Source organism: Sorex araneus, chromosome 11 (assembly GCF_027595985.1).
Source record: "Sorex araneus isolate mSorAra2 chromosome 11, mSorAra2.pri, whole genome shotgun sequence".
Taxonomy (NCBI): Eukaryota; Metazoa; Chordata; class Mammalia; order Eulipotyphla; family Soricidae; genus Sorex; species Sorex araneus.
This window is the reverse complement of record NC_073312.1, coordinates 55,574,595-55,587,388: the sequence shown is the minus strand read 5'-3', so window position 1 is coordinate 55,587,388 and position 12,794 is coordinate 55,574,595. Positions and strand designations below refer to the sequence as shown.

At 34.3% G+C, this 12,794-nt stretch overlaps 1 protein-coding gene across 1 annotated transcript in view; it reads left to right on the top strand.

Moving 5' to 3' along the window:
* Nucleotides 1-12,794, top strand: part of PCDH15 (protocadherin related 15) — a 1,456,321-nt gene that overhangs the window by 1,124,375 nt on the left and 319,152 nt on the right. The window contains exons 11-12 of the mRNA XM_055118856.1: nucleotides 2,134-2,242; nucleotides 5,906-6,018. Of these exons, the coding sequence (XP_054974831.1) occupies nucleotides 2,134-2,242; nucleotides 5,906-6,018 (222 nt within the window). The remainder of the gene's footprint in view (nucleotides 1-2,133; nucleotides 2,243-5,905; nucleotides 6,019-12,794) is intronic.

Genomic DNA, 12,794 nt, shown 5'->3' with positions numbered 1-12,794 from the left:
TTTCAGTATGACTCTATAATGAAAAATGATTTGTGGCAAGCAAATAATATGCTATATAATACTTGTTTTTGTAAATAAAGTATTATTGTAACACAAAAATATCCACTTGTGGGATTGGAGCAATAGCACAGTGGGTAGGGCGTTTGCCTTGCACTAGGCCAATCCGGGTTCGATTCCCAGCATCCCATACGGTCCCTCGAGCACCGCCAGAGGTAATTCCTGAGTGCATAGCCAGGAGTAACCCCTGTGCATAGCTGGGTGTGACCCAAAATAGCAAATATATATATATGCATATATATATCCACTTGTTGCTTTGAGTTTCAATGAAAAAAATTATTAGCTCTGAAAAAAATAGCCTAGATGGTAATACCTAAACATAGTATATGATATCCCTCAAGTAAATTTCATGCAAAACTTTATAGCAGAATAGATATAATTGGAAATCAAGTTGGGAAACACTGACTTACAAAAATAAATTGTGCTTTTCAATAATATTTTCTTCTAAAACTTATGAATTAAATGTCCATACCTCTATATGTGCTTAACTTTAATTACATGAAATTTAAATGATGAAGATTTCATGGCACTAGAACTTCAGTGATGGAAGTGATGAGTTTAATTTTATTTTTTTAATTGAATCACCATGAGATACAGTTACAAATCTTTCATGTTTGAGTTTCAGTCATACAATAACCGAACACCCATCCCTCCACCAGTGCACATTCTTCACCACCAATGTCCTCAATATTACACCCCCACCTCTCCAACCTTCCCCCTTCCTCTAAGGCAGACAATTTCCCCCATACTCTCTTTCTAATTTTGGGTATTTTGGTTTGCAATACAGATACTGAGAGGCTGTCACGTTTGGTCCTTTATCTACTTTCAGCACACATCTCCTTTCCCAAGAGATTCCTCCAACTATCATTGACTTAGTGATCCCCTCTCTATTCCAGCTGCCTTCTCCCCCAGCTCAGGAGACAGACTTCCAGCGTTGAAGCAATATTCCTGGCCCTTGTGTCTACTCTGCTTGGGTGTCAGTCTCATGTTATTTTATATTCCACAAGGGGCTGGAGCAATAGTGCAGTGGGTAAGGTGTTTGCCTTGCACGTGGCTGATTCGGGTTCGAATCCTCTGCCCCTCTCAGAGAGCCCGGCAAGATACCGAGAGTATCCCGCCCACATGGCAGAGCCTGGCAAGCTACAAGTGCCATATTTGATATGCCCAAAACAGTAACAAAAAGTCTCACAATGGAGATGTTACAGGTGCCTGCTTGAGCAAATTGATGAACAACGGGATGACATTCATATTGTGGTATATTCCACAAATTAGTGCAGTCATTCTATGTCTGCTCCTCTCTTTCTAACTCATTTCACTTAGCATGATATTCTCCATGACCTTCCACTTATGAGCAAATTTCATAACTTCATCTTTTCTAACAGCTGCATAGTAATATTCCATTGTGTAGAAGTACCAAAGTTTCTTTAACCAGTTGTCCGTTCTTGGGCACTTGAGTTGTTTCCAGATTCTGGTTACTGTGAACAGTGGTGCAATGAACATACAGGTTCAGATGTCATTTCTACTGTGCGTTTTTGCACCATCAGCATATATTCCCAGAAGTGGTATTGAGTGATGAGCTTAGTTGATCCTTCTCTAGAGGACTGTGAAGCTAAACCTGTGAAATTCTATAATGGATAAACCAATGACATATAAACTGAATTCCATTTAGAACTTTTATTTTAATTTAATTATGTAAAATCTTCAACCATGATGTAGGAAAAAAATAAGCATATTTTTCAAATAATCTCCAAAGTCAAGATAAATAATTTATAATTGATAACCTAACATTGCTTTTTATTAAATTTGTAAATGTTTAAAATTTATTCATACCTTTCTTCTTCATTTTCTTTTTTGGAGAAAGTGCCAATATAAACTTTAACAGTTGTAATTAACATGTCTTCATTGTGAGTCTGAAGACATTTTGCTGCAGCTTTAAATACAAAATTCTAAGGTGAAAAATTGCAAATCTTGAGTCCCCCTGGACTGCAGCCTAACAGTTCATTTTCTAACACCTGAGTTTCAATTCTCTAAAGTTTTTAGTAATGAAGTTGAACTAAATTATCTGAATTTTTCCAGGAAGAACTCAACCCCATCATCGTGACGCCACCCATCCAAGCAGTTGATCAGGACCGGAACATTCAGCCACCATCAGATAGGCCAGGCATCCTCTATTCCATCCTTGTTGGTTTGTATCTGGTACCATTTTACACTATCAGTTACGACTTTAGAATTATGAGGAAAATAATTAAGTGAAATATCTTTAATAGTAATAATTTATTCTTTAATGTATTTATTTCAGTGCATAAATTAAAATTTTTCTTCTAGAATTAATTTCACTGAAATGTATTGAAAGACAAATAGATAATCTTAATTTCAAATAGGGAAATAAGTTAAAATAAATACATTATCAATCCTATTGGTAGTAGTCATTGCCTTGTAATGAGTTCTATAAGAATAAAGTAAAGTAAAAAATAAATCATTGAAAACCTACTCAGCCTCCTTTATAATTGATTTGAAGCAACATATAATTTTGGGAATTGATGTGCCTGAGTTAAATAAGGGCTATTTTCAAGTCATGTAGGATAAAGAAATGAACCATTCCTACCCTAACACACTAAGCACTCTATACATTTGGTTAAATTTACGTTGAAAAATATAAAATAGCTATTTTAATACCTTATATATGGTACTGCTAGTTGCACCAAAAGCAAACATGATGATCATTTGTTTATATTACACTTCTCAAATACATTTTCTAGAATATCGATCTTGATTTTCATGTTTTTATACCCGAAAGAGGTATATGAGTCAGATCATACATCTCTTAATGGATGTGTCACTTTTGAAATATATTTGAAAAATTTTTTATGAAACTAAAAATCACCATCAACCGCTCTCAATGTTAAACCTGTGTGGAACCAAACATAACAGCACAATTATAAATATTTGACATTCTATTTTAAAAATTATATATCACAATTAGAAACTGTTTTTATAATAAAAATTCAAGTAATCCTATTTTAAGCTTTTCATATGTAGAACTATAGATATGGCACAGCCAGTTAAAAAAAAATTAGACTATAGAAAAATTTCTCACATACATGAGCATAAGTCTACAGGTGTTTTGACCTAGATTACAGGAAATAGATTCTGTACATTAACTGAAGAATTGACAATAGGTCAACCATTGTACTAAATGCTTTAGATACAAAATGTGTGACACATATTGTAGATTTGGGATAGTGTCCATGTCTAAAATATTTCAAAAAACTTAAAAACATAGTTTTAAAAATTATAAAGTTTCTTCTGTTACAATGTAGATAATTGTTCTGTTTTCTTTGCATATATTTTATTAGATGCAGCAGTATTGATGCTGATACAAATAAATAGTATTTGCAATTTTTTTAAATAAATGAATACTTGATCTTTTCATAATTAATTTTTGAGATTCACATCCTAAGAATTTAGTGAATCCTGGGAATCTACCTCAACAATCTCTGTCATTAGAAAAATAAAATTATTAATTAAAAATAATTACATACAAGAACTCTTGCAGTGTGATTAAAATTAGAAAAAAATAGAATCAGGTAATTTTATTTAAATACTGGATCTTTTATTTATTTGCTATTAGAGCTTAAATAATATACTTTTTTTCTTTGTGAGATATTTAGTTAATATAATGCGTAACACCCTTTAAAATCAAAACATCACTGTGTAAGTTTGACGTATATTTTCACAAGAACAAACAAACTTAAATTTCAAAATAAAACCTCAAAATTTTTTTAGATTATTTTGCTGCCAATACATTTCATTGTCTTGAAAATTTTCTGTTTTACTTTTACATTGATTTTTTTTTATTATTTTAAGTGTGCATGAGCAGACTCTTAATAACCCTACGGCGCATGGCAAAACCTCAAGTACCAGGAATTTGATGTATTAAATATAATTTGTCAACTTCAATTTTCTTTTATTTTAGAGTATTTTAACTAGTCCTAAATTTTGAAAGTTTTCTTTAGCTAGCTTAGTTTTACTTAAGTTTTAGTTTAAGTTTTATTCAAGTTAGAGGGGCTGGAGTGATTGCGCAGCGGTAGGGCATTAGCCTTTCACATGGCTGCCCCGTGTTGGATTCCTCTGCCCCTCTTGGAGAGCCCGGCAAGTACTGAGAGTATCTCGCCCTCACAGCAGAGCCTGGTAAGCTACCCATAATGTATTGGATATGCCAAACACAGTAACAATAAGTCTCACAATGAGAGATGTTACTGGTGCCTGCTCGAACAAATCGATGAGCAACGGGATCACAGTGACAGTTAAGGAATCAAAGATAGTATGTAGAAATCATACAGTGCCATCTTGCTTTGAAGATATTGGCCAGAGAATTGGAGAAAAATAATATAGTCTTTTACATTTAAAAAAATTATCAACCCATAGTGAAATATGCAGTTACAAAACTGTTTGTGATTGGTTTTAGTAATATGTTGTAACACCCCTCCTTTCACAAGTGTGCATTTACCCCTGCAATGTCATCAGTTTCTATCTGACCCCCAATTCACCTGCCTGTTTAGCAGACACTTTTCTTTCTCCCTCTGTCTCTCTCTGTCTCTCTGTCTCTGATTCTGTCTCTCTGTCTCTGTCTGTCTCTCTCGCGCGTGCGCGCTCTCTCTTGCTCGCTCGCTCGCTCACTCACTTGCTTGCTTTCTCTGTGTGTCTCCATAACATAGTCACATATATCACCACGAAAATCATCCTTTTGGTTTTATACATGAAGCAAGTTTGGTCTCAAATATGAAAGCAGTAGTTTACTCATGATGATATATTTTTTCGGCAACCTAGATTTTAATGTAAACTATCTTATTGTCCTTTTAAATTTGGACTAGTTGTTTGATTTCTAAAAGCCCCTAAGTCCTCCTCTCTAGAATAGAAGTGATCTCCATGTTTTTGCTTTGTTTAGTTTTGGGGTAAACATGCAGTACTCAGAATCACTCTTATCTCTGTAAAAAGGCATGACTCTTGGGGTTTAGGGATCATATGCCATTCCAGGTACCTAACAACGGTCAGTTATGTGCAAGGCTAGCAACTCCCCACTGTCATATTTCTCTGGTCCATTTGGCTTCAAAATTAAAAATGTGCCATTTTATTCTTGCAGTTATTGTTTAGCCATATGTATGTACTAGGTCTATTATTTTAGATTTGCATTTTCTTCACTTTTGGAAAAAGCATATAGAAGTATACAAGAGGATACAATTGAACAAAACATCTTCAGGATGGATTACACACTTATTTTTAAAGGTTTCTTGTTTTTATTAATATTCTTTCAGACTTTCAAAACAATATCAAACCTATATTTTTGTTTGATATGATTTATACAATTAGTGGGATACTTAGCCTAAGAAAAATATTTGCGTAGCTGGAAGAGAATATGTTAATTTTAATTGCCACACATCTTGGTATTTGGTACAAATTACTTGTTGTTTATTATAGTATGTTGAAAAACCATGCAAGCTATAATTAAGATTTGTGCACCATTAGGATACAGTTTTATAATTCAAAATTTGATCTCACTAAACTTAATGTCTCTTTTCATCAATAAAGTTTTAAATTAATTAAAAAACTCTCTTAATAAAAGGTATTTGGAAAATTATTTGGACAAATTTTTTTCATCTTCACTTTCCTAAGCTAATTAATTACATACCCCATTTGCATCTGTTTTCCCTAGACTGTATAATTCTGAACCTTAATTTACTAATGAAAATGTAATTTTGTTTCTCAGTTAATGAAGGAAAATAGATATAGCAGATAAACATATTTGTTATTGCTTTCTACTACGTGCTAAAATCTTAATGTCTTTCAGGGACTCCTGAAGATTACCCACGATTTTTTCATATGCATCCAAGGACCGCAGAACTTAGTCTCCTGGAGCCAGTAAACAGAGACTTTTATCAGAAATTTGATTTGGTTATTAAGGTAATTTAGACTCATTTATTGGTTCCTTGTATTAATAGAGTGTTTATCAAACTTATAGAGAATAATATAGGCATTGTAAGGTCATAAAAATTTATGTGGACAGTAAATAGTTCAAAATTTATTTTAAAAGTTTGGTGATTTCAATAGAATATCTTGTATTTTATTTTTAAATAATTTTAAGAGAACTTAAATGCAATTAAAAATATATAATTTTATGTACATCTCAATATTTTTAAAGGAACTAATTTGAACTGAGTCTAATCCATGAATATATATTTCATAAATACATGGATTTATGGTGACAAAGCAATAACAGTGCAAGTAAGGCACTTGCCTTGCATGCAACTGACACAGGTTTGATCACCAGTACCCTACATAATCCATGTGCCCTACCAGGAGTACTCCCTAAGCACAGAGCCAAGAGTAAGCTCTGAGCATAGCCAAATGTGACCCCAAACCAATAAATTAAAGAGAAATGACATTTAAGGATTTTTAAATATATAGGTTTATATTTTATATTTAGTATATGTTATCTTTAAATGTTGATGAATATTCTACCATAAAAATTTAAAGTATAGTCCAGACTATTAAGTTTTTATGTAGAATATTCATCAACATTTGAGAACAGTATATACTTAATAGTTTTTTATTCTAAAATGAGATTCTAGATTAGATAAAATTAAGCTAGCTATATCCATATGGATGCTTCTGATGCCAGTGACCATGCGTTGAATGATTTGAGGCTCTTTCTGTTCCTGGAGAGAGCAGGTATCATTGGGCTACACTAGCTTGAGACAGGGACAAATGGAGATGTTACTGGCGCCCGCTCAAGCAAATTGAAGATCAAAGGGACTACAAGTGACAAGGGACATATCCATATGGGATAATAATTTTGGTTTAAGGATATATCCTGTATTATTTTTTTTAATTTTTTAATTGAGTCACCATGTGGAAAGTTACAAAGTTTTCAGTTTTAAGTCTCAGTTATACATAGCCTGTATTATTATAAATGAATTTGAAAGGTACTATGAAAGTCTAAGTAACCTGCAAATTTATTCTGATAGTCTCCATTGGGAAGGTAATGATTAAATGAAGAGCAAAGCAAGAACAGGATTTTTATATGTTGGAATTTGGTCTGGTAGTACTCTACAAGTCAAAAAAAAGATATAAGGAAAATTAAGTGTAAGTGTAATATGCATGGAATGAATTTGATATCTAATTCATATGAAATATTATTAATGAAGACCCATGGCAGTAAAATATTACATGTTACAGGAAGAAGAAAAAAGGTAAGGAAACTCACTTGACATGGAACTTGTATGGAGTACTTTATGAGCACTTTATGCTTCACACCTTAGTCACACCTTAGTTGTATGTTCACTGGTGTAAATGTAGGAACTACAAATCAGAGAGGGTTAGTGAGAAAGAGTTATATTATCCATAAGCAACAGAAATTAAACTCACATTTCGGTTTTTCTAGACAAGTTTATATCCATTTTAGTAAACTAAATTTACTTAGAAGTAGTTGTTGGACTGGAGCAATAGCACAGCGGGTTGGGCATTTGCCCTGCACGAAGCCAACCCATGTTCGATTCCTCCATCCCTCTTGGAGAGCCCGGCAAACTAAGAAGTAGTTGTTACAAAGTTTAATTATCTAATATCTCAAACAGCAAGTGATGCTATGCAATATACACGTGATAAAGATATATATTGTTTTATATGTATATATAATAAACTATCTTTATGTTGTCTTTTGTCCTTGTAACATATAACTGCTAACAGTAAGTCATGGAAAAATGCTAACAAAATATAGCATAGGAACATTAATCTGTGGACTCAGGGAAGATTATCCCAAAAGTTATCTGAGCTAAATTATGCTATAGCAGAAGGCTTTGGTTAATGAGTAAAAGTGGAAATATGTTTGAACAGAAGGAAAAGCAGAAGTTAAAGCTTGGAGGCCTGGGGTAGCAAGCTACAAGCAGTTAACAGAGAAATGAGGTGTAGAGCCAGACCATGGAGAGAGCCTTATGTCCTACTACGATTCTTTAGATTTCATTCAGCAGGAGCTTGGGGGTCATTCAACAAATAAACACTCCTAAAGCAGGAGTCACTTTTGTCATCAACAAGATCATCTTGTACTGCCCTTTATTTTAATTATAATAGATCTAAGTAAAACTCTAAAAAGTGTTTCCATTGTCTGCTGTCAATGTACCTGAAGTCTTGTGATGTTATTCTTGAAACAGTTAAGAAATTGTATAAACCAATGTTTGGAAATGGCCTCATTTTGAAACAAGTGATTTTCCTGTATTATAAAAGTAAACTGTTGTGGTGTACTCAGGTACAGAGTAACTTCATTTCTCAATTAAGGAAACAAAACATCAGTTCAAACAGGACACAGATCCTTTTTTATATTTAACTAACATTATATTATTAATGAAACAATTTTACAGACATTATTAGATTCAAATTGCATAGATTTTTTGTGTAGTTAAGATAATAAGTGATCAATCTATAATAATAATAATGTGTCAGTTACTTGAGTAATAGCTCAGTATTGTGGCTTCGTATAAAAATATTTTGAAGTGCTACTATCTGGCTGTTTCCTCTATATTGTCATTTAACTTCTCTTTTTATTCTAGACAATATTTTACATTAAATTAACCTGTTTTTATTTAATGTACTTGATTGCTATTTCTATTCTGAAATGTAGAGTATAAAAAAGACACTTTCTGGACTTGAAAAAAATCTGCTTTAAAAATATACACTTTTAACAGCTGGTGAGTGTCAGGAATCTGATATATATCATCTGAATTTTATCTATTTCTGCCATTGAATAATTCATTATGCTGACAAGTCAAAATGTAAAGGTGAAACTAGGGAGATAAAAAGTTCACCAACTATAGCATACTAAAGATTGAAATAAGTAATTGAAAAAGGAAATGGTGTTCCACTTCAAAACACTACTCTAAAGTTTTTAATAATTGTGACTATTTACATATTTATCAGAATTTTTTTTCGGGGTAGGGGCAGTACTTGGTAAATGATATGTATGTAAATGATGTGTTTGTATTACTGGTTCCTTATGTAGTGTAGCTCATTTTTGAACCCAGGCCGGCTGCATTTCAGGCAAGTGTATTATCCAGTGTAGTGTCTCTCCATTCAAAACTAAATACTTGAAATAAGAATCTTACGTTGAAACCAGCAGGATATTTCAGTGTTCAGGAGTGCACACTTGATGTGTAGTGGGACCTGAGTTCTAACACCCTCGGCACATGGCCTTTAGCATTGCTTAATTGGCCCTGGTGGTCTCTTGCTCTGTTGAAAAGAAGACTCTGTAGTTGAGGGTGCTTGCATTAAACTCTGTGACTCACTTGGTAGAATGAGTGGCTCCAGTAGTTACAAGGAGTAAACTGAGGACCAACTGAAAGTTTGGAGACTCCATATAAAGCATATGTTTTATTTTTTAAAGAAAAATATTTAGGTAACACAGTTTACAATATCATGGTGTATATTGTAGGTTTCATGCATAACACTTCCACACCACTCCCTCTAGCACAGTATCTGTTTCCTTCCACCATTATCCCAGAATCTCCTCTGAACTGCCAATAACCCCACTAAAGGTAAGTTCTCAATTTTTGTTGCCTTTATTATACTTTATATTCATATACATTATATTCATTATACCCTGCCACTGGTTCTTTATATCACACTTATGAGAGGTCATTTTGCCTCTGTCCTTCTCCTTCTGACTCTCTTCACTCAGCAAGATGCTCCTCCTTATCCTTATGTAGCAAAAAATTGCAAGATTTTACTTCCACTTAAAGTGGAGTAGTATTCTACTATGTATATTTACCATGTTTTCTTTATCTAGTCATCTGTTCTTGGGCGCTTGGGTTCTTTCTTGATTTAGGCTGACCCTGAAGAGTTCACTAAGTGCATATTGTCTTTATACCATTATTCATTACACCCTTTTAATTATAAAAAAAAGTTCTAGTTTAGAATAAAATTATGTGATCAAAATAGATGTGAGGTTAAAAAAAGCCCAAATGTGAGATAGAATTATGAAAGTGCACCTTGGTTTCAAGATGATAATATTTGTTTATTTATTTATTAAATTCTTTAATTTTAAATTTTTGGTTAGATTTGTGGCCACACTTGGCAGTGCTCAGGGCTTACTTGTGACTCTCCACTAGGATTACTCTTGGTGGCCTTGGGAACATAGAGGTGTCAGGGATTGAACCCAAGGCAGCCACATGCAAAACAATACCCAATGCATTGTTGCTGAGAGTCCAGTAATTAATCAATTTAAACTTGGACAATCTATATTATGCCCAGAAAATCTAAAAATAAGCCTATCTAAAATCTCTACTAGCCCAAAAAATCTAACTGCACTAAGTTCAATATTTAATGTTTCAATTTGACATATTTATGCTCCAGGCACCACTTAACAAAACTTAAATGAATATGAATAAATTCTTGATAACTGTCACTAAGCTGCTCAAACATAATTGCTTATGTATATTTATATATACAGAACTGGAGCAATAGCACAGCAGGTAGGGCATTTGCCTTGCATGCAGCCGACATGGGTTCGATTCCTCCATCCCTCTTGGAGAGCCTGGCAAGCTACTGTTATATATATGTATATATATGTATATATATATACACACACATATATACACACAATTATCAGCTGCAGTGATACATATATGTACATATATGTATGTACATATATGCAATCATCATCATCATCATCATCATCATCATCATCATCATCATCATCATCCCGTTGATCATCGAATTTATCGAGTGGTCTCAGTAACATCTCCATTCATCCTAACCCTGAGATATTAGAAGTCTCTCTCTACTCGTCCTTCCCAACAATGCCGCATTGGAGGCTCTTTCAGGGTCAGGAGAAGGAGACCCAGCCTGTTACTGGTTTTGGCATATTAACACACCATGCGGACTTTGCGAGGCTCTCCCATGTGGGCAGGAAACTCTCAGTAGCTCGCCAGGTTCTCCCAGAGTGAGATGTAGGTTGTAAGGTATCACATGGCCACAAAGCAGCCACGTACTTCCAGGAGCTTGTTTTTAAGTCGCTGGATGTGGTGTGACCGCCTAGCTACTGGAAAATGGGAAATCTGGACGGAGGAGGCCCAGTCCCGATCTGAGCAGGTGTGGAGGTCTCATTCCCGGTCCCACACACCTGGGTTCCTCTGCCGATACCTTCATGCGTGAGGCTCGTCCAAACGTGTGGAGAGGGGCCTTGAGCACGGCTGTGGCTAGGCTCCGGAGGTCTTCGGCTGCTGGGAGCTCTGCTTGGGGCAGGGAGGGAAGCTGGAGCCCATCCCCTCTGAGGGGCCCCGAGAAAGACAGCCAGGTGTGCATGCAAGAGACTCTCAGCACATATATGCATATATATACATACACTAACCTAGCCTTAGGTTCCTCAGTAATTTTGTATACTTATGTTTCACTCATACAGAACCACTTGCAATGCAGCTTCTTTTCTCTAGGCATTTTCAGATGCAGTCTCTCTTCCAAGCCATTTTGAACTATTATCAATGATGTCATTCACACAGATGTTTCAGTACTTCATATTGATATATCATTAATGCTTTATATGCTAAGAAACACCTCCCTAAAAATGCCAGGTCACTGTTAGAAGCCTCCACTTTCACTGCACTTCTCTCCTTGCTGATCACGGTCACTCTGTGCTGAATTTTTTGTTTACTTTCTCCTGACCTATATAGAAAGTCTGATTGCGTTATATTTATTTATGTTTGGGCCCTTTTCTGTACTTGCACAGAGGTTGGGAATAAAGATTTGTGGTAATGACGTCTCCCTGGCACACTGCATTGTGTAAAATTCTGGACCGGTATCTATATCTTCATTGTATTTAAATGCATACATTTAAAAGTATGTATAGTTGATAAAATTTTATCTGTGTTTTGGACTAGAATAAATATGTGATGATCATCTTTAAATAAGTTTCTGGAAATAAAGTCAGATCTTTGTGAAGGCATTATTTAAAGCTATATAGTATTATCTTTTAAAAATCTCCTTTCTCCTAGAGCAGTGATATATTTTTGACACTGAAATGGGTCATGGAATTGGAACTGGTGAGCTTAAATAGTACTGATGTGCCAGTTCTCCTGCCAGTTAAACTACTTTGCTTTGGTAATTTGAGAATCACAGGAAAAATAGCGTATGAGAAATGGCTGATGCCTCGGATAACAGCTACTGCTATCCCTGGTCTTGCATGTGAATCTCTAATGTCTAGAAAATGTTTAACTTATATCAGATAGGATATCAGTTCCACTTTAGTTCACTTGGATACAATGGGAAGCTCAGATTCAGTGCTTTTAAAACATGGCATTTGTTAAATCTCTTCTGATTGCTTATTAGGTGGTGTCTCACATTTTGGTTTTTGAGAGTAAAATATATGGAAGCTGTGCCTCAAGAAAATCACAAGTGTGAAATATATATTTTTATACTCATTTCCCTTCTGATTTGTATATCCATATTTATAGTTGCTGGCTGAAATTTTTTCCAATTATTAGGAAAGTGTGTAAAATTAAAAATGTAGCATACTATAGAAATAATTTTTAAAATATTGCTTTTTCTATCCTTGCTTTTCATCTTCAATTAATAATATAATATGTTATGTCAAGCTAGAAATCCCATTTTTCTTGCATTCCGTTTCCAGTATGATCCACCAAGCTTTTTTCTTTCCTTTCTTTTATATTTGTTGTTGTTGTTTTGTTTTGGGTTTA